General features: G+C 42.0%; 4 protein-coding genes and 1 non-coding gene across 5 annotated transcripts; 3 read left to right on the top strand and 2 right to left on the bottom strand.

The window, feature by feature from the left end:
- Positions 1-1868: 1868 nt before the first annotated feature.
- On the bottom strand, positions 1869-2814 carry LOC130719260 (probable pectinesterase/pectinesterase inhibitor 32). Its single transcript, XM_057569893.1, has 2 exons — positions 2620-2814; positions 1869-2474 (listed from the first exon to the last, which is right to left on the bottom strand). Exons 1-2 carry the CDS (start codon positions 2812-2814, stop codon positions 1869-1871), a joined length of 801 nt encoding a protein of 266 aa, XP_057425876.1.
- Positions 2815-2844: 30 nt separating this feature from the next.
- LOC130719259 (pectinesterase/pectinesterase inhibitor PPE8B-like) lies at positions 2845-3653 on the bottom strand. The gene is made up of 2 exons (XM_057569892.1): positions 3464-3653; positions 2845-3383 (listed from the first exon to the last, which is right to left on the bottom strand). The coding sequence occupies exons 1-2, from the start codon at positions 3651-3653 to the stop codon at positions 2845-2847; spliced, it is 729 nt and encodes a 242-aa protein (XP_057425875.1).
- Positions 3654-15458: 11805 nt separating this feature from the next.
- On the top strand, positions 15459-15565 carry LOC130721600 (small nucleolar RNA R71). Its single transcript, XR_009013528.1, has one exon. It is a non-coding gene; the product is annotated as a small nucleolar RNA R71 (small nucleolar RNA).
- A 2069-nt stretch (positions 15566-17634) lies between these two features.
- Positions 17635-18486, top strand: LOC130719258 (uncharacterized). The gene is made up of 2 exons (XM_057569891.1): positions 17635-18207; positions 18265-18486. Exons 1-2 carry the CDS (start codon positions 17635-17637, stop codon positions 18484-18486), a joined length of 795 nt encoding a protein of 264 aa, XP_057425874.1.
- Positions 18487-19790: 1304 nt separating this feature from the next.
- On the top strand, positions 19791-22586 carry LOC130719257 (uncharacterized). Its single transcript, XM_057569889.1, has 4 exons — positions 19791-20151; positions 20374-21529; positions 21701-21929; positions 22551-22586. Exons 1-4 carry the CDS (start codon positions 19791-19793, stop codon positions 22584-22586), a joined length of 1782 nt encoding a protein of 593 aa, XP_057425872.1.
- Positions 22587-23748: the final 1162 nt, after the last annotated feature.

Raw genomic sequence — 23748 nt, 5'->3', positions numbered from 1 at the left:
GATAAGCATGACCTTTTTTCAGTATGAGATGTGATAGTGTTCTTTTGTGTTGGAAATCCTTTCTTGACCAATATAGTGCAGTATTGGAAAACTCCAGAGGCATGTCCAAATATGAAATCCATCGTGCCCCTGATTTTGCAATTCCTGTAGAACTTCCGTTGTGAACAGGCATATTGCCGTTGTGAACATGCATATACTCACAACAGGCTCATAGGCTGTCTTGGTAACCTGAAATCTCACATTGGTCAAAGACAGAAAGGTTAGCTGCTGATCTCATAGCGACAACTTGATGATATTTAGCCTTGCAATGTTCCTGAAGGATATGCATTGTGCTATGAACCCTTTTTCATCGACACCTTCATAAATAAAGTTGAAAAGAATGAGAACAAGATCAAATATATTAATATACTAGCTATATATTAAACAACACAAAAGTTTCAGGAGGCCTTGAGAACAACTAAAAAACAATACACTCTTATTACTTTAATTTTAATTTTACTATAGTGGGCACACAAGCTTTTGCTATTAAAGACACCTTTAAAGTTCCCTTCAAATCTGAAGGGAAAAAAGGGAAAGAAAAGTTCAACACTGTGAGTTTCAGGTTCAAAGCAATTACATCCAAAAACAGGCTCACATTACCATGACGATTTTGGATCCCTTTTGGACTTGTTATTGAATATCAAGTTATAGTGTTACCAGACCTCTAAACATCATTTACAGTTTGTGGCAATTTAGATTTTTGCAAGTTACTTTAGTCTGTTTTTAATTTTGTATAATTGCATAAAAATCAAAGATATTCTTGAAAATAAAAAGAGAATTTGGAGTGTTTGTAGTGTGTTCTTACCAAAGGTAGCTGTGTAGTATGTGGTCAAATTCTGATTGTAGCTCAAACTTCCAAAGATGATAGTGAGATCCATATCATCTCCAACCATTTTAAAGTTCCACTTAGTCTTACCAATGTTAACAATCTCATTGTAGACCTTTTTTTTTTATGTTGATGACATAGTGTTTGTTGTTATAGTTCGGGGCTGCACGTACTGCATCCATGATTCTACTAAATTTCCGCTCCCATCAGCAGCAGCAACTACAACATCAGGAAGCTCCCCATTTGACTGAAAGTCCCTTGGCTCTACCCATGGAGGAAGTCCGCCCTGGCCCTTGCTGCTGGACTGATGTGAAACTGAAACTGAATGCACTTTGGTTTGTTTTGTTGAAGAAGAAAACATATCATTGTGATCATTGTGGTGATTTTGAATTTCTTTCGTTTGTGCGTGCATTATGCGTGCATCGTGCGAATGAAATTAAACCAGTAAATTAAACTAACGTGTTTTCCATTAATTTTTCCTCCTTGTTTTTATATGAAAGTTTCTCCTTGTAAATAATGTTCATATTTTATTTTCAAATATGATGGATTTTGATACACTACCACCACACCAATATTTAGAATAAACCCTAGAAACTTATTAGCACACTAAACACGATTGATTTCCTCACAGAGATTTTTTTTGTTACAAGAGAAAAATTGTGTGGGTGTTTGACCTGAATTGAGGTTAATCACTTTGCAAATGTTTTAGCAAGACGAAGGTGTTCGAAGCCAAGTAATTTGTGGGATTTAATTGATTTTCCAAACAATGTAAACTTTGTTTGTGATTGAGACTGTTGTCTCTTTTTCGAAATGAAATTTTTGTTTGTTGAAAAAAAAGGAACTTGAGTCAATTCTCACAAATATGCATGTTATTTAGAGCACAAGGTGCAAAACATATATAAGCGGTGCCTAACTAACATAGGTTTCAATATTAAAAGATTGATGATTTTACAAAAATAAGTCTTTATTATTTATGTCATCATTTTGCCCAAGACACATTTATTTAGTCCCTTAGTCCAGGAATGAAGGGTACTCTGGTTGAAGGTAACCATTGTTCCTCCATGATGAGTTCAAATACCGTGAATTTCCAAGCTGGCCTAAAATCATTGATCACATGGAAGCCTTGCCATTTAACCCGTCTATCTAGCCTAGCTCCTGATCCATAGTTATTATACTCAACGCAGTACAGTGTGTCCAAATACAATGAACTATTACACTCTAACCATCCTTCAAGACTCAACACATCACTCATGTAGGATTGCATGCCACCAACTCTAGAATATTGCTTCCATGGTCTTCCAAGGTATGTGGATATGGAGCCAACGAAGGGTAGAAGGTCCAAATCTGCTGATATGTTGCAGAACTGGAAGGAGAATGCTGATGCTAGGCTTGAGCTTGTTCTATCTTGGGAAGTGATAGTGTTGTTTTGTGTTGACAATCCTTTCTTGACCAATATAATGCAGTATTGGAAAGCCGCAGAGGCGTGTCCAAATATGAAATTCATTGAGCCTCTGATTTTGCAATTTGTGTAGAACTGCTGCTGCGAATAGGAATATTGGTTGTCTTGGTAACCGAAAATCTCACCGGAAAGCTCTGATTGTAACTCAAGCTTCCAGAGATGATAGTGAGATCCATACCATCTCCAACCATTTTCAAGTTCCACTTATTCTTACCGGTGTTCACAATCTCATTGTAGACTCCTATTTTATGTAGATGACATAGTGTTTGTTGCTATAGTTTGGGGTTGCACGTACTGCATCCATGATTCTACTAAATTCTCCACTCCCATCAGCAGCAAAAACAACATTAGGAAGACCCCTAATTGAATGCAAGTCCCTAAGATCAACCCACGGAGGAAGTTCGCCCTGGCCCTTGCTGCTGGACTGATGTGAAACTGAAACAGGATGCACGTCATTTGTGCCTGCATGCGTGCAGTATGCGTGCAACATGCGAATGAAATTAAACTAGCGTATGTTCCATTAATTATTGTACTCAACGTAGTACAATGTGTCCAAATACAATGAACTATTCCACTCTAACCATCCTTCAAGACTCAACACATCACTCATGTAGGATTGCATGCCAGCAACTCTAGAATATTGCTTCCGTGGTCTTCCAAGGTATGTGGATATGGAGCAAACGAAGGGTAGAAGGTCCAAATCTGCCGATATATTGCAGAACTGGAAGGAGAATGCTGATGCTAGGCTTGAGCTTGTTCTATCTTGGGCCGTGATAGTGTTCTTTTGTGTTGGCAATCCTTTCTTGACCAATATAGTGCAGTATTGAAAAGCCTCAGAGGCGTGTCCAAATATGAAATCCAATGTGCCTCTGATTTTGCAATTTGTGTAGAACTGCCACTGCGAATAGACATATTGGTTGTCTTGGTAACCGAAAATCTCACATTGGTCAAAGATAGAAAGGTTAGCTACTGATCTCACAGCGACGACTTGATGATATTCATGCCATGCAGTGTTCCTGAAGGATATGCGTTGTGCTATGAACCCTTTTCCATCGACACCTTCATAAATAAACTGGAAGAAAAATGAGAACAAGATCAAATATATTAATATATTAGCTATATATTTGGAGTGTTCTTACCAAATGTAGCTGTGTAGTATGTGCTCAAATTCTGATTGTACCTCAAGCTTCTAGAGATGATAGTGAGATCCATACGATCTCCAACCATTTTCAAGTACCACTTATTCTTACCGATGTTAACAATCTCATTGTAAACTCCTCTTTTCATGTAGATAACATAGTGTTTGTTGCTATAGTTCGGGGCTGCCATCCATGGTTCTACTAAATTCTCCACTCCCATCAGCAGCAACAACAACATCAGGAAGATCCCTATTTGACTACAAGTCCCTAGGATCCACCCATGGAGGAAGTTCTCCATGACCGTTGTTGTTGGACTTATGTGAAACTAAAATAGGATGCACATCATTTGTGCATGTATGCGTGCAGCATGCGTGCAATATGCGAATGAAATTAAACCAGTAAATTAAACTAGTGTATGTTCCATTAATTTTTCCTCCTTATTTTTATATTAAAGTTTCTCCTTGTAAAAAATGTTCATATTTTATTTTCAAATATAATGGATTCTGCAACACTACCACCAAACCAGCATTTAGCATGCTACCTAAGCGTGGAAATTTTCTCTTCATGCACCAGAGAGATAATATAATGATACCTTGGGGGCTCTGAGCAATAGCTAATACACACCAACTGAGCTCTTCAGTAGACAGCTCTAGCAACTTCAACCATGTCGAAATGTCGTTGGAAAGAAGAGAATTCCTCTTATGGCCACGGGTTCTCAACTCGTGTTCTAGAGTGCTGCAACATCTCGCAGCAAATTTCCCACTATCCTCATTCTGCTGATAAATTTTGAAGGAGGAAGTTTAAGGCACTCTAGTCCCACACGGCTAGAGTGAATAATTATTGGAGAAGTTGCGCCAAATAAGGTGGTGGTGGTGAGGGCCAACAAGAAGAAGAAGATGATTGTGGTGGTTGTTATTGTGGAGGAGGAGGAGTGCGCAATTGTGGAAGCCAGGGAGAGAATTTATGATGGATAAATGAAGAGAGAATTAAGGTTTGGTTGATGAAGAGAGTGATGAATTTGAGGGAATTTATAGAGAGAATGATTGAGATTAGAGTAATTAATAATTACAATTTACAAGTTATACTATGGTTTAATAAATTGCTATCAATTTTTTCTTTTCTTTAACTTAATTGCACACGTAGAGCAAGCATACTTGACAAAGAGAATAAAAACTATAATAGTAATAAGAATTGAAATATAGATTATTAGAAAGTCTTTAAGTTAAATTGAGCATACTAGCCAAACCATCGAAATCCAAAACAATCAATTAAGATGCTCACTAATAATTAATCAGGCAAAAAGCTAACCAACTCTTCACTTTTTACTGTGTTTGGCCTATTATGAGAACTTAAGCTATATGTCTGATATGTTTTAATAGCTTACATCATTTTCTTTTTTATTAGCTTGCATGCTATATCTATATGATTTGAGCCGAGAGGCTTAAAGGAATCGAAAGGTCTTATTTTATTATAACAATGAGATACATGTCACATGTTTGTATTAACAGTTTTTAATATGCAGTAATTTCTAGTTAGGTATCAATATCATACTCAATTAAAAACAAAACGAAAATATCATACTCAATTAAAAATATTTCATTGCAATCTTTTATGAAAAATTTAACAAATAGTACAACATTAAATGTATTTTTTAAAACTTGGAAATATGGCCCAAGTAGAACAATTTTTTATCTTTTTTTTATTACTGTGGAATAAAAAATATTATTATATAAATATTATTATATTGTAAATAATGTATTCATAAATTGTTAAACTCTTTAATATTCAAAATAATTTTCAATATTATTATATGGGCTTAGCCCCACCTTTCGAAGAAAAATCTATAGATGTAAACTAAGAAATAATTTCATACATTAAATAATTTGTAAAAAACTCGTGCGTTGCACGTGCAACTTCGTAGTTGATTAATGTGGTAACTAAAGAAAGAAGGATTATGAATTATTGGTCTATCCTATGTAAATTTTGAGGAGCTAGTGGAATTAGCAAATGGAGTAATGTTAATTAAAAGTATCACTCTTAGTTATTATTTTTTCTTTTTTCGAAAGCAGAATGATATATATTAATATATAGAAAATGTTGAAAAACAAAGTAAGAATGTCGAATTGATAGTTCTTGTTAACAAGTATTGGACTGGGCGAGACCCCAGGGTCCCTCGCCCAGGAGCGCTGGCCTGGGGCGATGAGTAGACAGGGGACTTGGGCTTTCCTCCCGGAGGCCCAACTGGCCCATTAGGATAAGATAGAGGCGTTGAACCCAACACCCCCAACTATAAATAGGGGAAGGATACCAATTGTAGGGGACTCTTAGCTCATTTATGAAATAACAAGATTGAAATTCAGTTATTCGCTCTCCAAAGTGGTTACGCTCTCATTCTCTCTAGGAATCTCACATCACGTTCCTTACACCTTAGGTACTATACCTCATCTCAATGTTCATGATGTAACATTTGACGCCTTCTGTGGAGAACGATAGATTTCGATTCCCGGACTACGTGGATTGTGGTTTGGCTGAGTGAAGTTCGATTTTTCGTGCAATTCTCTTTGGTTTTTTATTTCTTAGTCAAATTCTTGATTTGTTGGTGGCACTTCATGGAAGCGCAACGTCGACGAAGCGAATGAAGGATTAAACACACGCGTGGTCCGCGCACGCGTATAGAAGGCGACGCGAGAAGGAGGCGGAGTCTTCAGTCTTCTTGTTGAAACCTTCAGAACAAAAACCGCCGTCACCTCAGTCGTTGGACACTCTCAGAGATTGGAGGTGGCTGATTTGCGACATAAGTAGTGGTTTGGAGCAGCAGGACATAGAGGCTTGGGGAGCAAATACAGCGGCGGAGCCTCGGACATTGCAAAGGGAAAACTATTGGAATTCCCCGAGGAAATGGAGAAACTCATCTCCAAAAGGAAAGCTGGCGTGCCTGGACAAATCGTCTAAATCGGAAATCCCCTGAGAACCGTTAGCGACGCGAATAAGCGGCGAGCCGGGAGGCGAGTGGTGCGTTTATCACCAGGCCATGGGCCACGTCACCGAGGAGTGCCGCACGTTGGAGCATGAGGTTGGAAAACTGATAGCGGCAGGAAAACCTACTAGAATACAGGGAGGTAATGCTCCGGTACCTAAAGGAGTGCACACGATCTCCGGAGGATTTGGAGGAGGAGGAATCACCAGTGCAGCTAGAAAGCGGTACGCTAGGGCGGTGAACACGGTAACATAGGTTCCTTTCGGTTTTTCACATCCAGACATTACCTTTTCATCCGATGACTTCGTTGGAATAAAGCCACATCTAGACGATCCGATTGTAATCCTCCTTCGCGTCAACCAACTTAATGTACAACGAGTACTTTTGGATCAAGGGAGTTCATCGGACATCATTTACGGCGGGGCATTTGATCGACTCGGTTTGAATGAGGCATATCTCACTCCTTATGCAGGGACTCTGGTGGGGTTTGCGGGCTAGCAAGTATGGGTGAGAGGCGTCCTTGACCTTGATACCACATTCGGCGAGCGAGAGAACGCTAGGACGCTGAGGGTGAAATACTTAATCCTAGGAACAGAGGGATCTTACAACATGATAATTGGCAGAAACACCTTGAACCGGCTGTGTGCTGTGATTTCAACGGCACACTTGGCGGTTAAATATCCTTTGCCGAATGGACGAGTTGGGAGAGTGGTTATGGACCAGAAAATTGCGAGGGAGTGCTACTGCAACGCGGTAGACCGGTACGGGAAAAGGAACGCCTCGGTAGGGCACCGATGCAACGAGGTCGATGCGCCGGAAGAGAACCTAGATCCAAGGGGCGAGGGGCGAGTCAACAGGCCCACGCCGATCGAGGAAACCAAGGAACTGAAATTTGGCGAGAAACTAGTGACCCAGACACGCCGGCGAATGGGCGATGAAAAGGAGAAGGCAATCCAGCAAGAGGTAAACAAATTACAGGCGGCAGACTTCATCCAGGAAATTAAGTATCCTACTTGGCTGGCGAATGTGGTAATGGTAAAGAAGGCGAACGGAAAATGACGAATGTGTGTTGGACTGGGCGGGACATAAAGACCTCCATGCCCGCCCAAAACAAGCAATCAGCTGGACGAAGGAAGACATGGCGGGAACTGGCAAAATACCGAGGATTCTCGCCCCCTTTAAGTGGACCCGCAAGCCAGCTGGAAGATTCTCTTGGATTTGTCCTATGTGCGTAGGGATTTGGGCCCTGGTTTTCAGGCCCAAAGGTAGGAAAAGTCAATGTCATGACCATACCCTCTATAAAAGGGAAGGTCATCACCTTGTACCAGGAACTTTTTGACAATTAATGAGAATATTCCCTTTTATTACATCTTTGCTATTTTTGTGCTCTGCTAGGGTTTGCTTTTTGTACCTTTCTTACTTAAGCTTACCTTAGAACGCAACATTGGCGCCGTCTGTGGCTCTAACCTAGATCTACAAGTGAGGTAGAAGGTGAGAGTTACGATTCATGGAAACTCGTTCGTGCGGTGTGGGTCGTCGTGACCATCGCCGGAGAGGTGGTGGTCGTTAATGCGGACGCGGCGGCGGTCGAGACAACAATGTGCAGTACTTCAAGAACAAGTGCAGGAGGCTTCCTCGGACGGTGTTCACTCGGTGGCGCAGTCACCCACGTCGTTAGTTAAACTAGCTTCGGGCAAGCTCTCAGATCTGGTAGCCAAATCAGATCCAGGTGTCAGGCGACGATCAACGCCGCCTGAGTACATAAACTTAGAAGATCTTAAGAACAGTGCTCCGAGGAAAGCGCAGGAGGTGATAACAGGAATCACGCCAGCGACTTTGAAGTAAATGTTGGACACCTTGCAAAAGGTACAAAGCCAGAATGAACAGTTACAAGCCCAGGTGGAATATTTAAACCAGATGCGAGATTTTAAGCAGGGACAACGTCTCGAAGCTGAGGACGTTGTTGAATTTCAACCTTTTGTTCCCGCCATCACAAAGGTGGACATACCAAAACATTTGCAAACAATGGCATTAGACGCCTTCTCGGGCGATTATGATCCCATGGAGCATTTGAGATACTTTAACACCAAAATGGTTATTGGTGGGCTTGCATGGCTTCGAGCCTTTGTTGGGCTCGACGACGGCGAAGAGTACGTTCAGGCTCCGGATCAAACAGCAATGGATCCGTGCCAAGCCTACTGTGCATAAACTGAAATCACAAAACAGAGAAAAGGTTAGTAACACCTATTCAATGCAATGCTTAGTAAAACAAACAAACAAACTCTTTAACTTAAACCGTAAACCACAAACAATCCCCGGCAACGGCGCCAAAAACTTGTTGGTCAATTCGCAAGTGCACGAATACCTCCGGGTTTTAAATTATCGAACCACAGGGATTGTGAGTGAGAATTATTGATTTAAGCTTAAAGTTTGCAAGTTCTTTAAACAGTAAAATTCAGAGGTTGGTTTTGGGTGATTGTGACAAAAGTTTTGCAAAAGAGCAATGTTGATAAAGATGTAAATAACAATGATGGAAAATTGCCTTGGGTGTTTGATCATCTAATCCATTTTAGTCCACCTATCCTATGCATGTGAATCCTTGATTTATATCTTGTTGTTCTAGCCTATGTACTTACTAGTTGATTCCTCACAAAAGTAATTCTCTCAAATTGAAAGATAAGCCCAATTCCTTGTGTACTTAAACATTCATAAGAGGTATGATAGCTCAAATATTCAGGCCAACAAAACCCTACCCTCACTCTATTCCTAGAAGCAAGTATAGAAGGACCTATTCCAATTCATGTCCCTAGATCATAACAAATTTCCATTCTATTATAATCTAACCTATAGCAAAGGTGCACCAAAGCTAAACATGCAATAAGGAATTGAAATACAAGATTGGATCAAGACTCATGCATAGAGATAGGAATTATAAACTAAAGTTTCATAGAATCTCTTAACCCAAAGCACAAAGTAAACTAGCCACTCATGGCTAGTGAATTCATGAAGAAAATGTAAATAAAACCTGAGGAAAAGTACAAGTTGGAAACCTCCCTTGGCCCCAAAGTTCTCCTCAGCTCTCAAAACTTGATAAAAAATGAGTGGAATGACAAAATGTATCTAAGAAATTGGCCTAAACCTTATTTATAGGCTGAAAATAACGAAACTGGGCGCTCAGGCGCCAATTCAGAGCGCCTGAGCGCCAATTGCATGTCAAAAGACATGTTCTCTGACCCTATTGGCGCCTAGGCGCCCACTCCCAGCGCCTAGGCGCTCTAGCTCGCCTGAAAGTGACTTTTTGGCTTCTTAAACTCCTCTTTTCAATTCCCTTTATGTTCTTCATCAATTCCATGCTCCTTGACCTTCCCTTTCCTTCAGTTTCTGCACTCCCAACCTAATCAACAAGACAAGGAAGATTCTAGAAGCTCCAAGAGCTCATTAGCACAAGAAGTCCCTCATAAAACACAACAAAACCATGCAAGTCCTAAACTTTACTTAAAATGCAAGAAAACTGCCTAAAAAACTACTAAATTACCAAAACGAAATAAAACTAAAGAAAAGAATAAAAATGCATGAGAATGCATGAAACACTACATGAGACTCAACAAAAAGACTCAAAACAACCAAAGAAATGACCCTAAAAACACTACTAAAATAGGGTCATCACACCACTATACTCAACGACAGCTCGCCCTCGAGCGTAAAAAACACTCGCTTGCCCTCAAGCGCAAGAAATGCTCCCACACAAGTGCTCAAAACAAGGAATACTTCACAAAAACAGGGGGACAAAGTAATCACAGCTAGTTCCAAGAGAAAGACCCAACAACCTACTTCATGCATCTTTTGAAGAGAGAAGAGTGTAGAGTCCATTCATGAGAAGCATTTAGAACTAAAAAAAAACCCTAGGATGAGATGTTCATTTAGTGCACTGAGCACACAAACAAGTTCATAGGTCCTGAATGTCATTCACTCAATAGCAACAAAGATCAAACATGCAAATATTCAAAGAGACTTCCATAAGGGTTGAAACATTGGCTAGGTAAAACATGATTGTGGTTGGTCCCTAAAGGAAAACTAGGCTTTCAAGCACATTGAGCGTGGTCCTCTTCTAATAACCCCGGAGCTTACAACACTTTTTCCTTTGCACAAGTCTCTTGCACCCACCTTTTCAAACCCTTTTTTTTCTTTTCCAACTCCAACTTTTGGTTAGGAGTTCTTTTTCTTTCTTTTTTTTTTCACTGTTTTTTTCCTTTTGGGGCAAGAGACTATTTCTCATTTTTTCCAGCTCCATAAAACACAACAAGGACCATCACTCCCCCAATATTCCAACCAAACATCCATCCCAACTTTTGGCTACAAAAAGATTCTCCAATTAAGCTCAAATGGGACAACTAAGGGTAATGTTCAACCACGAACTCAGAATCTCAAGAAATCCTATAAGTCTCAAGAATAAAACAGAAATCACTAAGCATGCTATGAGTGAAATTAACGCAGAACCAAGAATTGCAAATGAGTCAGGATCCTCCAGAGAATTTTTATGGTGAAGGGTCAAAGATAGACCCTTAATGGACTCACCTCGACTCCTTTCTCAAGACACACTCGGAAGACCGAAGTCTCCTCCTCTCTTCCCCAACATGCAATCACTCATCCCCAAAAACAACAACAAGTATTCACAAAAGCATTTTCAAAAACAGCACAAGTAGGGAAGCAAATCTATAGCTAAAAGCATGTGAGTATAGGGAAGTAAAGACCCAAAAGTAAAAACAAAACCAGCTAAAACAATGTATGATCAAAAAGAAAAACAAAATCTACAAATTGAAAATATGCTAAAAATGCATGACCTAAACTAAGAGTAGAGTTACCTCAGCAAAATCACTCCATGGGGTCATGGTCACCCCTTCCATCGCCATAATCCGGATGAACTCCGGCATCATGCACCAAGCTCAAGTCTATCATCCCCTGCTCCAAGGTATTAAAATCCAAAGGCCCATTATACCTGGGGTCTGATGTGCTACCTCCCCTCAAATGGAGGTCAAGATCCCTGTGTAGGCGATCTTGCCTCAAAAACATCCGCCCGAAAGCGGCCTCCATCCAAGCAGGAGAAGAGTCAGCACGCGGTGGAGTAACCACCTCATTCACCACCTCAACATTTTCTTCTTCCTCCTCTTCTTCTTCCTCTTCTTCTTCTTCTTCTTCTTCTTCCGCTGGCTCCTCAGGATCCTCTTCCTCTTCATCCTCTTGAGGCATCCTTGCTGTCCATTCCTTATAAAGTTGAGCGATCCTCTCCTTACTGAGCAGAGGTGCCACAGGCAACCTCTTCTCAATAGCATGGACTGGCCTCCTAGCTCTGTCCCTCACTGCATGAATCAAAGAGCAAATCAAGTGAGGAAAGATGGGCCGATGCTTGTCTTTACTCCTGTTGTAGAGGGAGTAAATCCGACCAGCAATGATGGTGGCCACGTCCATAGGATGACCTCTCACGATGCAATAGATAGCAACCAATGTAACCTCTCTAACTTCAGATTTGTTAGAGCTAGGAATGAGGGAATCCTGCAAAAATTCAGCCCAAACTCTAGCCAGCGGTGTCATATCCTTCCTTCTCACAAAAATGATCTCATCATCAACTGCTTCCCAGTCCCGCCCAGGCCTAACAATCACTGCCTTCATGTCTTCCAAGATCTCCGGTGACTTCTCCTTTAAGAGCTCATGATAAGTGTCCTTCTCGGGGAAAAGCTCCTTCTCTTGGTCCTCCGTGAGGAGACCAAGATGCCTGCGAATGACTGCTGGATTGTAGTCAATCACATCTCCCCTGAACCAATATGAATTCACCGGTGGCCTGGACCTGTCCTCTTGATTGTCACAGTAGGTGTTCGCGTAGAACTCCCTAACCATGACTTCACAAGCAAACGGAATGGGGTTAACCCAATTCTTCCACCTCCTAATCTCCATGGCTTCTTGCATGCCCAAGAGGTCTCTTCTTCCCTCCCGATACAAAACTCCCCGCTCCTTCACACACTCCTTGTGTGCTAGGTGAGCTCGGTAAAACTCCTCCTTAACCGCTGATAGGAAGCGGGAGCGATCAAAACTCCGGGAGGTAGAGGAAGAAGCTGCAGCTCTTGTGTTGGTTCTTGCTCTTTTCACAGGCATCTGCAAAGTTGTTAGCCCAAACACAAGCCACAAACGTTAGAAACGTTAGTTCAAAAATAAAAAAGAAAAGAAAGAAGAAACTTTGTACAAAAATAAAAATAAAGAACAACCTAAGAGCACCCAACAAGTTTCTTAGTGATTTTGGCAAAGAAAGAAAAACTACCACAAGCACTTGCCAAAAATCGACTAAGAGAACCCATTGAAGCATTCTACCAAACACCTTGTAAGCAAAAGCTAAACTAAGCTAATCCACAAAATCCTAACTACCCATTCCTCACAAATCTACAACCCCTTTCTATTTAAGCACAAAATCAACCACCAATGAGTATATACAACCCCAACCCAACTTGCATTAACACAAATCACTCACCCACACCCCCTTGTAAACATGCATTGCAAATCCCATGAACAAAAATGAAGGAAAGTGAAAGTTGGAACTTACCTTGACTTGAGAGTGAGTGGGTGCAAGTGTAAGGAACTTGAAACAATGCAGAACTTGGAAGCAAATGGGAGAGCTAAAGTGTGTGCAAGTGAGAAATGAGAAGTGGAAATGGGGTTTGGAGAGAATGGGGTGCGTTTCTTATGAAGGAATGGGAGTAAAGAGTGGGAAAATGAAAAGGTTGGGGTTTTAAAACCCAAAACATAAGCAAAAACACGTGCAGGAGCGCTCGAGCGCTCGAGGGGAACGCTCAGGCGCTCAAGCCAGTTCCAGAGGCAGTGCCTCTGCCACTATTGGCGCCTAGGCGCTCCTGAATTGGCGCCTAGGCGCTCAACCCAGTTTTTCACAAAATTTTTCTTTTTTTTTTCTTTTTTTTTTGAAATTAAACACCTAAAATACTACAAAATTAAAAGATAATAAATAACAAAATGAAAAGAATGGGTTGTCTCCCATTTAGCCCTAGGTTATAGTCCTAGGTGGACTCTCCTTCCGATGGTGTTAGGAAGGAAATTCCTTTCCATTGATTAACTTACCACAAGTGCAAGGAAGAAACCTTGCACAAAACCTCTGGAGTAAATCTTCCCATGAGGCAATGTCCTCTTGCTCATCAAACCAAGCTCTAGCCTCCCTTGTCAAAGAATGAGGGAAGAGTTTAATCTTCACTTCATCACTTGAAACGCCCTCAATCTTAGCAAGGGTGCTAGCTTGGGTAAACTTCACCATATGAGCATGTAGGTTCTCATACTTGGACCCCCCATACTTGTTACCATTAACAAGCTTGATGAGAGCCGGATGGAACTCATCAATTTGGGCATTAACTTTGGGGATCTCTTCTGAAACTTTTGACCTGCTTCTAATCACATCACAGACAAAATCGTTGTCATAGTTAGTCTCAATCATAGGATTAAAAACAGAAAACCGTACCTTTTCCTTACCAACACGGAGAATGAGGTGACCCTTGTCAACGTCAATCTTAGCTCTACCAGTAGCTAAGAAAGGTCGACCAAGAATGAGAGGAATCTTCTCATCCTCCTCCATATCAAGCACAACAAAATCCACGGGGAACACATACTTGTCCACCCGCACCATTACATCCTCCACAATCCCATATGGAGTCTTAAGGGATCGATCCGCCATTTGCAAGGAGAGCATGGTTGGGGTAACCTCTCCTAGGTTAAGCCTCTCAAACATGGTGAGCGGCATCAAATTGATGCTAGCTCCAAGATCACACAAGGCTTCCACATCCGCCATGCCTTCAATTTCCACCGGAATAGTGAAACTTCCGGGGTCCCTTCTTTTCTTAGGCATCTTCCGCTGCAAAATGGCACTACATTCCTCCGTCATCAACACCGTCTCAACTACTCCCTTCAACCTTCTTCTCTTATGCAGAATATCCTTCATAAACTTAGCATATATAGGCATTTGTTCCAAAGCATCGGCAAACGGAATACTAATGTGGAGCTTTTTGAAAACATCAACAAATTTTGAAAACTTTTTATCTAAGCTCTTCTTAGCCAATGCTTTAGGGAACGAAACCTTGCTAGTTTCAGGAGTAAGATCAACTTCCTCTCTCACCTTAATAGGTACAACTACTTCTCCTCTCACTATCTCCTCTCTCTTTTCTCCCTCTGTTTTTTTCTTCAATTCACTCATCACTCTCCCACTTCTAGTGGCTACAACAGAGGCATTTTCTTGCTTAGGATTGGGGATAGTGTCAGAAGGAAATTTACCTTGAGGTCTCTCGGCTATTTGCTTGGCCAGCTGGCCAAATTGATTCTCAAGATTCTTGATAGCCGCCTCTTGATTCTTGTAATTGTTCTCCGTCCGGTTGATGAAAGTTTCCACCAACTCTTCTAAGCTCTTCTTGGAACCACTACCTTCACCTTCTCCTCGCTCTTGAGGTTGTCTCGAGCTTTGGCCTTGAAATCCTTGGCTAGGAAATTGTCTTTGAAAACCACTTCCTTGCCCATTATTACCTTGCCTCCAAGAAAAATTAGGGTGATTCCTCCATCCTGGATTGTACGTATTTGAAAATGGGTCATTCCGAGCTTGACCCATGGCCTTCACTTCCTCCTCCGGTCTAGTCTCTGTGCATTCTTCGCTGTCATGTGGCCCTCCACAAGTCACACACTTCACCTTGGCAACTCGACTACCAATCTTGGTAGTCTTCATTTGATTTTGAATCTCATTCATTTGCTTGGAGAGTTGCTTGTTGGAGGCCATAAGTTGATCATAAGCTAACCTCAAGGACTCCTCTTCGGGCTTGGCGATCATTACTAGAGTTCATGGCTCTTATAGCCATCTTTTCAATCAACTCATACCCCACTTGTGGAAGTAAGGCATCGAACTCTCCACTTGAAGCTGCATCCAAACCAAACCTCGAAGAATATTGGAGACCATCATAGAACTTTGCTACTTGCTCAGCTTGAGTAAGGTTATGTTGAGGACACCTCCTCAAGAGCTTCTTGAACCTCTCCCAAGCTTCATAGAGATTCTCATCGGTGGATTGAGTAAAAGTCATGATGTCATTCTTGAGCTTCCTCAAGAGGGCTCTTGGAACAAACCTTGGGGTGAACTTCTCAGCCAAGTCTTCCCAAGATGTAATGCTACCTTGGGGCTGTGAATTCAACCACTCTTCAGCAGTATCCCTCAATGAAAAAGGGAATAAACTCAAGCGGATGGTGTCCGCTGAAACATTCTGAACTCTGTAGGTGTTGCAATTGCGGATAAACCTCTCCATGTGTGCATGAGGATCTTCAAGAGCACCTCCACCATACTGATTTTGGCTCACCAAGTTGATGAATGCCGGCCTCAGCTCAAAGTTTCCCGTGCCATCGGGGGAAACTATGCTGCCCGGATAATCGTAGCTCATGGCAGCCGAGGTGAGATCTCTGAGAGAACGATTGGCATTCTCCAATTCTTGCTCTTGAAGTCTTTGAGCAAGAGCCTCATTCACTCTTTCTTCAATGTGGGCTTGCATCTCCTCTTCCGTCATTTGAGCAGCCATGGCTTCGAGCCTTTGTTGGGCTCGACGACGGCGAAGAGTACGTTCAGGCTCCGGATCAAACAGCAATGGATCCGTGCCAAGCCTACTGTGCATAAACTGAAATCACAAAACAGAGAAAAGGTTAGTAACACCTATTCAATGCAATGCTTAGTAAAACAAACAAACAAACTCTTTAACTTAAACCGTAAACCACAAACAATCCCCGGCAACGGCGCCAAAAACTTGTTGGTCAATTCGCAAGTGCACGAATACCTCCGGGTTTTAAATTATCGAACCACAGGGATTGTGAGTGAGAATTATTGATTTAAGCTTAAAGTTTGCAAGTTCTTTAAACAGTAAAATTCAGAGGTTGGTTTTGGGTGATTGTGACAAAAGTTTTGCAAAAGAGCAATGTTGATAAAGATGTAAATAACAATGATGGAAAATTGCCTTGGGTGTTTGATCATGTAATCCATTTTAGTCCACCTATCCTATGCATGTGAATCCTTGATTTATATCTTGTTGTTCTAGCCTATGTACTTACTAGTTGATTCCTCACAAAAGTAATTCTCTCAAATTGAAAGATAAGCCCAATTCCTTGTGTACTTAAACATTCATAAGAGGTATGATAGCTCAAATATTCAGGCCAACAAAACCCTACCCTCACTCTATTCCTAGAAGCAAGTATAGAAGGACCTATTCCAATTCATGTCCCTAGATCATAACAAATTTCCATTCTATTATAATCTAACCTATAGCAAAGGTGCACCAAAGCTAAACATGCAATAAGGAATTGAAATACAAGATTGGATCAAGACTCATGCATAGAGATAGGAATTATAAACTAAAGTTTCATAGAATCTCTTAACCCAAAGCACAAAGTAAACTAGCCACTCATGGCTAGTGAATTCATGAAGAAAATGTAAATAAAACCTGAGGAAAAGTACAAGTTGGAAACCTCCCTTGGCCCCAAAGTTCTCCTCAGCTCTCAAAACTTGATCAAAAATGAGTGGAATGACAAAATGTATCTAAGAAATTGGCCTAAGCCTTATTTATAGGCTGAAAATAACGAAACTGGGCGCTCAGGCGCCAATTCAGAGCGCCTGAGCGCCAACTGCATGTCAAAAGACATGCTCTCTGACCCTATTGGCGCCTAGGCGCCCACTCCCAGCGCTTAGGCGCTCTAGCTCGCCTGAAAGTGACTTTTTGGCTTCTGAAACTCCTCTTTTCAATTCCCTTTATGTTCTTCATCAATTCCATGCTCCTTGGCCTTCCCTTTCCTTCAGTTTCTGCACTCCCAACCTAACCAACAAGACAAGGAAGATTCTAGAAGCTCCAAGAGCTCATTAGCACAAGAAGTCCCTCATAAAACACAACAAAACCATGCAAGTCCTAAACTTTACTTAAAATACAAGAAAACTACCTAAAAAACTACTAAATTACCAAAACGAAATAAAACTAAAGAAAAGAATAAAAATGCATGAGAATGCATGAAACACTACATGAGACTCAACAAAAAGACTCAAAACAACCAAAGAAATGACCCTAAAAACACTACTAAAATAGGGTCATCAGCGACGGATGAGGTGAAGTGCAGACTGTTGCCATCAACATTCAAGGGAATGGCAATGCAGTGGTTCATTAGACAACCGCCTTTCTCAATTGACAATTTTACGGACTTGTCCACTAAGTTCTTAACTCAATTCTCCGCCAACAAAACTACAAAAGCAACTATGTTTGATCTCATCAGCATACATCAGCAGCCAGGAGAGAAGCTAAAGACCTACATGACGTGCTTCAGCAAGATGGTTGTTCAACTGGAGGAGGATAACCTGGATGTATGTTTGGCGTCTTTCAAAAATGGCCTTAAGGCGGGAGATTTGAATCGAGATTTAACAAGACGACCAGCGCGTGACATGATGGATCTTCGCGCTCGAGTTCAGGAATTCATCTTAATTGAGCAAGACGATCAGAAAAAGCAAGAAAGAGAGGAGGGAAGGAAAAACGTCCAGCCCGGCGTGGTTGCGCAGGACAAACCCAAGGCTGGAAAGGATACAAGGCTAGCTCAAACTCCACGCACACCAAGGCCTGGCCCATATCAAAACTCCAAACCTGGATTCCAGAATACATGGCATAGAAATCCTCAAGGCACCACCACAGCTCCGGCTAGTCAACATGTTGCCTCGCCAAATACGGTACCACTTACTAAACTGAATGCACCCCTAAGTGCCATATTGAGGGCAGTATGACAGACAAATGTTGTGCAATATCCGCCGCCACCTCGGCGACCACCAACTAATGTGGACTTGCGGCGGGAGATTGACCGGCTAATTAAGGATGGACATTTAGCAAATTTTGTTAAAGATGCAACAATGCCAGAGGCCGCCAAGGTAACTCAAGCGGACAAAGGAAAAGTAAAGGAGGTAGTAGAAGAATTGGGCGACCCTGTAAGAGAATGCTCATCCATTGCATGAGGGTTTGGAGGAGGCGCGATTTCTAGCAAGGCCATAAAGCGTTATGTGGCGGAAGTACATTCCGTGCACGAAGCATACGAAGGCGAATGTTGGTTGAATCACTCTCCAATCACATTCACCCCTCAAGATTTTGCACAAGTGATTCCTCATGACAATGACCCGATTGTTGTAACAATCAGAGTTAACAATTACATGACGAAGAAAGTGTTCTTAGATCAGGGATCTTCGGCGGACATCATTAATGGTGATGCCTTTGATCGTCTGGGGCTAAAGGAGTCAGATTTGAAACCATATAAAGGAACCCTGGTGGGATTCACATGAGATCGTGTCAATGTACGAGGATACGTGGAAATACCAACAACCTTTGGTGAAGGGGAATTTGTTAAGAAATTTCAGGTCAAATACCTAGTATTGGCGTGTAGAGCTAATTACAATGTACTTTTGGGGCGGGACACTCTTAACAAGCTATGCGCTGTGATTTCAACCGCTCATTTAACTATTAATTACCCAGCCTGCAACGGGAAGATTGGCGTCCTCCGTGTGGATCAGAATGCAGCAAGAGAATGTTACCTAAGAAGTGTGGTGCTCTACGGGCGAAAGGCCGCCAAAGAAAGCCACCGTATCACAGAAATTTTTCCACAGGAAGGGTTTACTTTGGACCCAAAAGATGAAGCTGATGATTTCAGCCCATAGCCTTTGGAAGAAACTAAATCAGCGCAAGTCAAGGATAAAGTTTTTAAAATTGGCAGTAGTTTGACAAAAGAACAGGAGGAAAGGTTGATCACCATTTTGGGCGATAATCTAGATCTCTTTGCTTGGACAATTAATGACGTACCAGGGATTGACCCCAATGTGATCACTCATAAACTGGCTATACGGCTAGGAGTGAAACCAGTCATCCAGCCAAGGCGAAGGATGAGTGATGAAAAAAACAAGGCGGTGCAAGTAGAAACTGAAAAGTTAATCAAGGCCCAATTCATTCGCGAAGTACAGTACCCAACCTGGCTCGCCAACGTAGTGATGGTCAAGAAAGCTAATGGGAAGTGGAGAATGTGTACGGATTACACAAGCCTGAACAAAGTGTGTCCTAAAGATTCGTACCTTCTTCCCAATGTTGATAAATTGGTGGATGGGGCTTCGGGAAATGAACTTTTAAGTCTCATGGATGCATATTCTGGGTATAATCAAATCATGATGCATCCTTCAGACGAGGAAAGTACGGCGTTCATGACTAATCGGGCGAACTATTGCTACAAACTATGCCTTTTGGTTTAAAAAATGCGGGAGCTACTTATCAACGTCTCATGGATAAAATTTTTGCGAACCAAGTAGGAAGGAACAAGGAAGTATATGTAGATGATATGATTGTCAAATCCGCCAAGTCTGGCGACCACTGCAATGATCTTAAGGAAGCATTTGCTCAGCTAAGAAAATATCGTATGAGGTTAAATCCCGAGAAATGTTCATTTGGGATTCAAGGGGGAAAGTTTCTGGGATTCATGATAACATCAAGAGGGATAGAGGTAAATCCAGATAAAGGCAAGGCGATCTTGGAGATGAAAAGTCCAACAAGTGTCAAGGAGTTACAACGGTTAACAGGACGCATGGCTGCCTTAGCACGTTTCTTGCCAATGGCAGGCGACAAAGCAGCTCCGTTCTTCACTTGTTTGAAAAAGAATTCGACGTTTCAATGGACTGAGGCGTGTGAACAAGCTTTTACTAAATTGAAAGAATCATTAGCAACATTACCAGTGCTATCCAAACCCACGCCATGCGTTCCTTTGACGCTCTACTTGGCAGTTACAGATAGGGCGGTCAGTACGATATTGCTTCAAGAAGAGGGGAAAAAGCAGAAGGTTATCTATTTTGTATGTCATACTCTGTAAGGTGCTGAATTGCGATACCAAAAAATCGAGAAGGCGGCTTTGGCAATTCTAAAAACGGCGAGACATCTTAGGCCATACTTCCAAAGTTTCCAAATCAAAGTTAAAACTGACGTTCCCTTACGACAAGTGCTCCAGAAACCTGATCTGTCTGGGCGATTGGTCAGTTGGTCAGTCGAATTGTCTGAATATGATATACAGTATGTGACAAGGGGGCAAGTTACAATCCAAAGCTTGATTGATTTCGTGGCAGAATTAACACCCACGGAAGGCGAGAAAACTCAGGGAGAGTGGGTCCTGTCTGTTGATGGATCCTCCAATGATACGGGAAGTGGGGCAGGAATAACTATTGAAAGCCCGGACAAGATGGTCATCGAACAATCTCTGAAAATCGAGTTTAAGGCGAGCAACAACCAATCAGAATACGAGGCACTAATCGCCGGTTTAAGGCTCGCCATTGAATTAGGCGTTCAGAAATTGTTCATCAAAGGCGACTCACAGCTGGTTGTTAAACAAGTAAAAGGAGAGTATCAGGTAAAGGATCCACAACTTTCCAAATACTTGGAAGTGGTGCACAGGCTAATGATGGAAATAGAGAAGATCAGGATAGAACATATTCTAAGAAGTCAAAATGAAAGGGCGAATATGCTAGCAAAATTGGCCAGTACGGGGCGATTGGGCAATTATCAAACAGTCATCCAGGAAACCCTTCCTCGCCCCAGTATTGACTTGGTGGAAGTTAAGTTAAAGGCGGTAAAGGCGGTAATGGAAGGCGAGCCTTCGTGGATGGAATCAATCAAAACTTTTCTCCAAAACCCACCAAAGGATGATAATTTGAACACAAAAGAAAAGCGTAGGGAGGCTAGTTTTTACACGCTGGTAGGCGATGAGTTATATCGGCGGGGAATTATGTCTCCTATGCTCAAATGTGTTGACATGAGAGATGCTCAGGGAATCAGGGCAGAAGTTCACGAAGGAGTATGCTCTAGTCATATAGGAGGGCGATCATTGGCAGTAAAGGTATTGAGAGCAGGATTTTACTGGCCAACAATGAAGAAAGACTGCCTGGAATACGTCAAGAAGTGTGAAAAGTGTCAAGTTTTCTCTGACTTACACAAAGCCCCGCCTGAAGAGTTGACAACCATGATGGCACCTTGGCCGTTTGCTATGTGGGGGACAGATATTTTAGGACCATTCCCAGTAGCAAAGGCACAAATGAAGTATATAATTGTGGCGGTTGATTACTTTACCAAATGGATAGAGGCGGAAGCAGTGGCGACTATTACGGTCGCTAAAGTCAGGAACTTTCTATGGCGACGAATTGTGTGTAGGTTTGGGGTCCCCATGACCTTGGTAATGGATAATGGGACTCAATTCACAAGCAATGTCACCAGAGAATTTTGTGCAGATATGGGAATTGAAATGCGATTTGCATCAGTAGAGAACCCTCAGACAAATGGGCAGGCAGAATCAGCCAACAAGGTCATTTTGAAGGGCTTAAAGAAAAAATTAGATGAGGCGAAAGGCCTTTGGGAGGAGGAGCTTCCAGGCGTCCTATGGGCATACAACACGACTGAACAGACAAGCACGAAGGAAACCCCATATCGTCTAACTTATGGAACTGATGCCATGCTCCTAGTGGAAATTGAAAACCAAAGTTGGCGAGTAGCTCGGTTTAATGAGGACGACAATGGGGAGAATTTGATAGCAAACTTAATCATGCTGCCTGAGGAACAACGGGAGGCACACTTAAGGAATGAGGCGAGAAATGTGAAGATTGCAAGGAAGTTCGCAACAAAGGTGGTCCCAAGAACTATGAGGGTATGAGACTTAGTGCTTCGAAAGAAGACTATACCTGACAAGCATAACAAACTCTCGCCCAATTGGGGCGGGCCTTACAGGATAATTGGCGATGTTGGAGGTGGAGCCTATAAAATAGAACAACTTAATGGTCAGAAGATTCCACGAACATGGAACGCCTCACATTTGAAGCAGTACTTTAGTTAAGTGGAACAACAAAAAGGAATGAAGCCGCACTCTTTTTCCCTTTCTTAGGAAAGGTTTTGAATGAGGCGGCATAATGTAAAAATGAAGGGACAACAGTTCCCATGTTTTGAAAAGTAATGAAAAGATCATTCCAAGAGATTACTTATTTTTTATTCATATTATGAATTTATGCAGTGTAAGTCGTATCAAGGTATAAAGTACCGCGAGTAATCCTTTCGAAATAAGAAAGTATCGCCACTGAGTATTAAAAGCCTTGGCAATTCTAGTGGCCACTAGAAACCAAGCCTCGTCGAAAAAACGACTAAGGTACATAAACCTAAACGTTGATAAAGCTCAATAACTAACAACAACAAAGTAACAACATAGTTAAACTGAAATGAACTTCATTGAAGATAGAAAAGGGCGTGGCCCATACATGCTTTAAATGACAAAAAGGGGCGAAGCCCAAAACAAGGCTTGGCCCATAAACAAAATAAACAACATAAAACAACAAAGATCAAGCCAGGTTTTCATTGTTGGCGTTGTTGTCTTGGCTTGCAGCAGCTTTGGGGGTCCTTTTCCCCTTCATCTACATTCTTGTTCTCGCCATGACCGTCTTCACCATTTTCTTCCTCAGACTCACTCTCAGAGTTGAATTGAGGGAGGAGGTCAATATCAACATCATCATCACCAACTACCTGCCCATCCTTAATCTCCTTCAAAAACCCGATACGGGAAAGGTCAAAGCCGGGTTCGACAACACTGATTTGCTCTTTAGCTTTGAGAAAGCCTTGACCAAATTGAATGGATGCATGCCCAAGAATGGAAGCATTCAGGCGTTCATACTTCTCCTCCATCTTCCGACACTTAGCCTGAGCAGCAGTATGTTTGACATTAATGGCTTCCTTCAAAGACTTAGTTTTTTGAAGGAGTAAGTCAGAAGTCACCAAGTCCTCAGATAACTTAGCACATTTTTCCTCGGACGACTTCAGGTGCTTGTTGGCAGTTCCGGCATCGAACTTCGCTCGCTCATACGCAGCCTTCCAATCAGCCGCCTTCTTCTCAAGACGATTCTTGGCCGCATGCAAATCCTTCACATAATGAGCCATACCCGCCACAGTGCTGGCGGCAGAAAGAGCATGGTGAATGGCCATGGAAGCAATGTCGGGGGGACCTTGACCAGAAATATCTTTGTGGAGCCTGTTGTCAAAGGTTCGATTCATAAAATCCAATCCGTTGAAATGAGGATCAGACAAACTCAGCAGGGTAGGGAGAGCCTCGCCTCCAATGGCTGAACTAGAGCCAGCATGGGCAAACGGAGTCAGCGGGCGGTTAATCAGTGCATTTGGATCTCCCCGGGGTGGCGGGACATTATCATGTCCCTTCTTTTTCT

This window comes from Lotus japonicus, chromosome 5 (genome assembly GCF_012489685.1).
Source record: "Lotus japonicus ecotype B-129 chromosome 5, LjGifu_v1.2".
NCBI lineage: Eukaryota > Viridiplantae > Streptophyta > Magnoliopsida > Fabales > Fabaceae > Lotus > Lotus japonicus.
The sequence above is the reverse complement of the archived record's forward strand: the minus strand, read 5'-3'. Positions and strand labels throughout refer to the sequence as shown.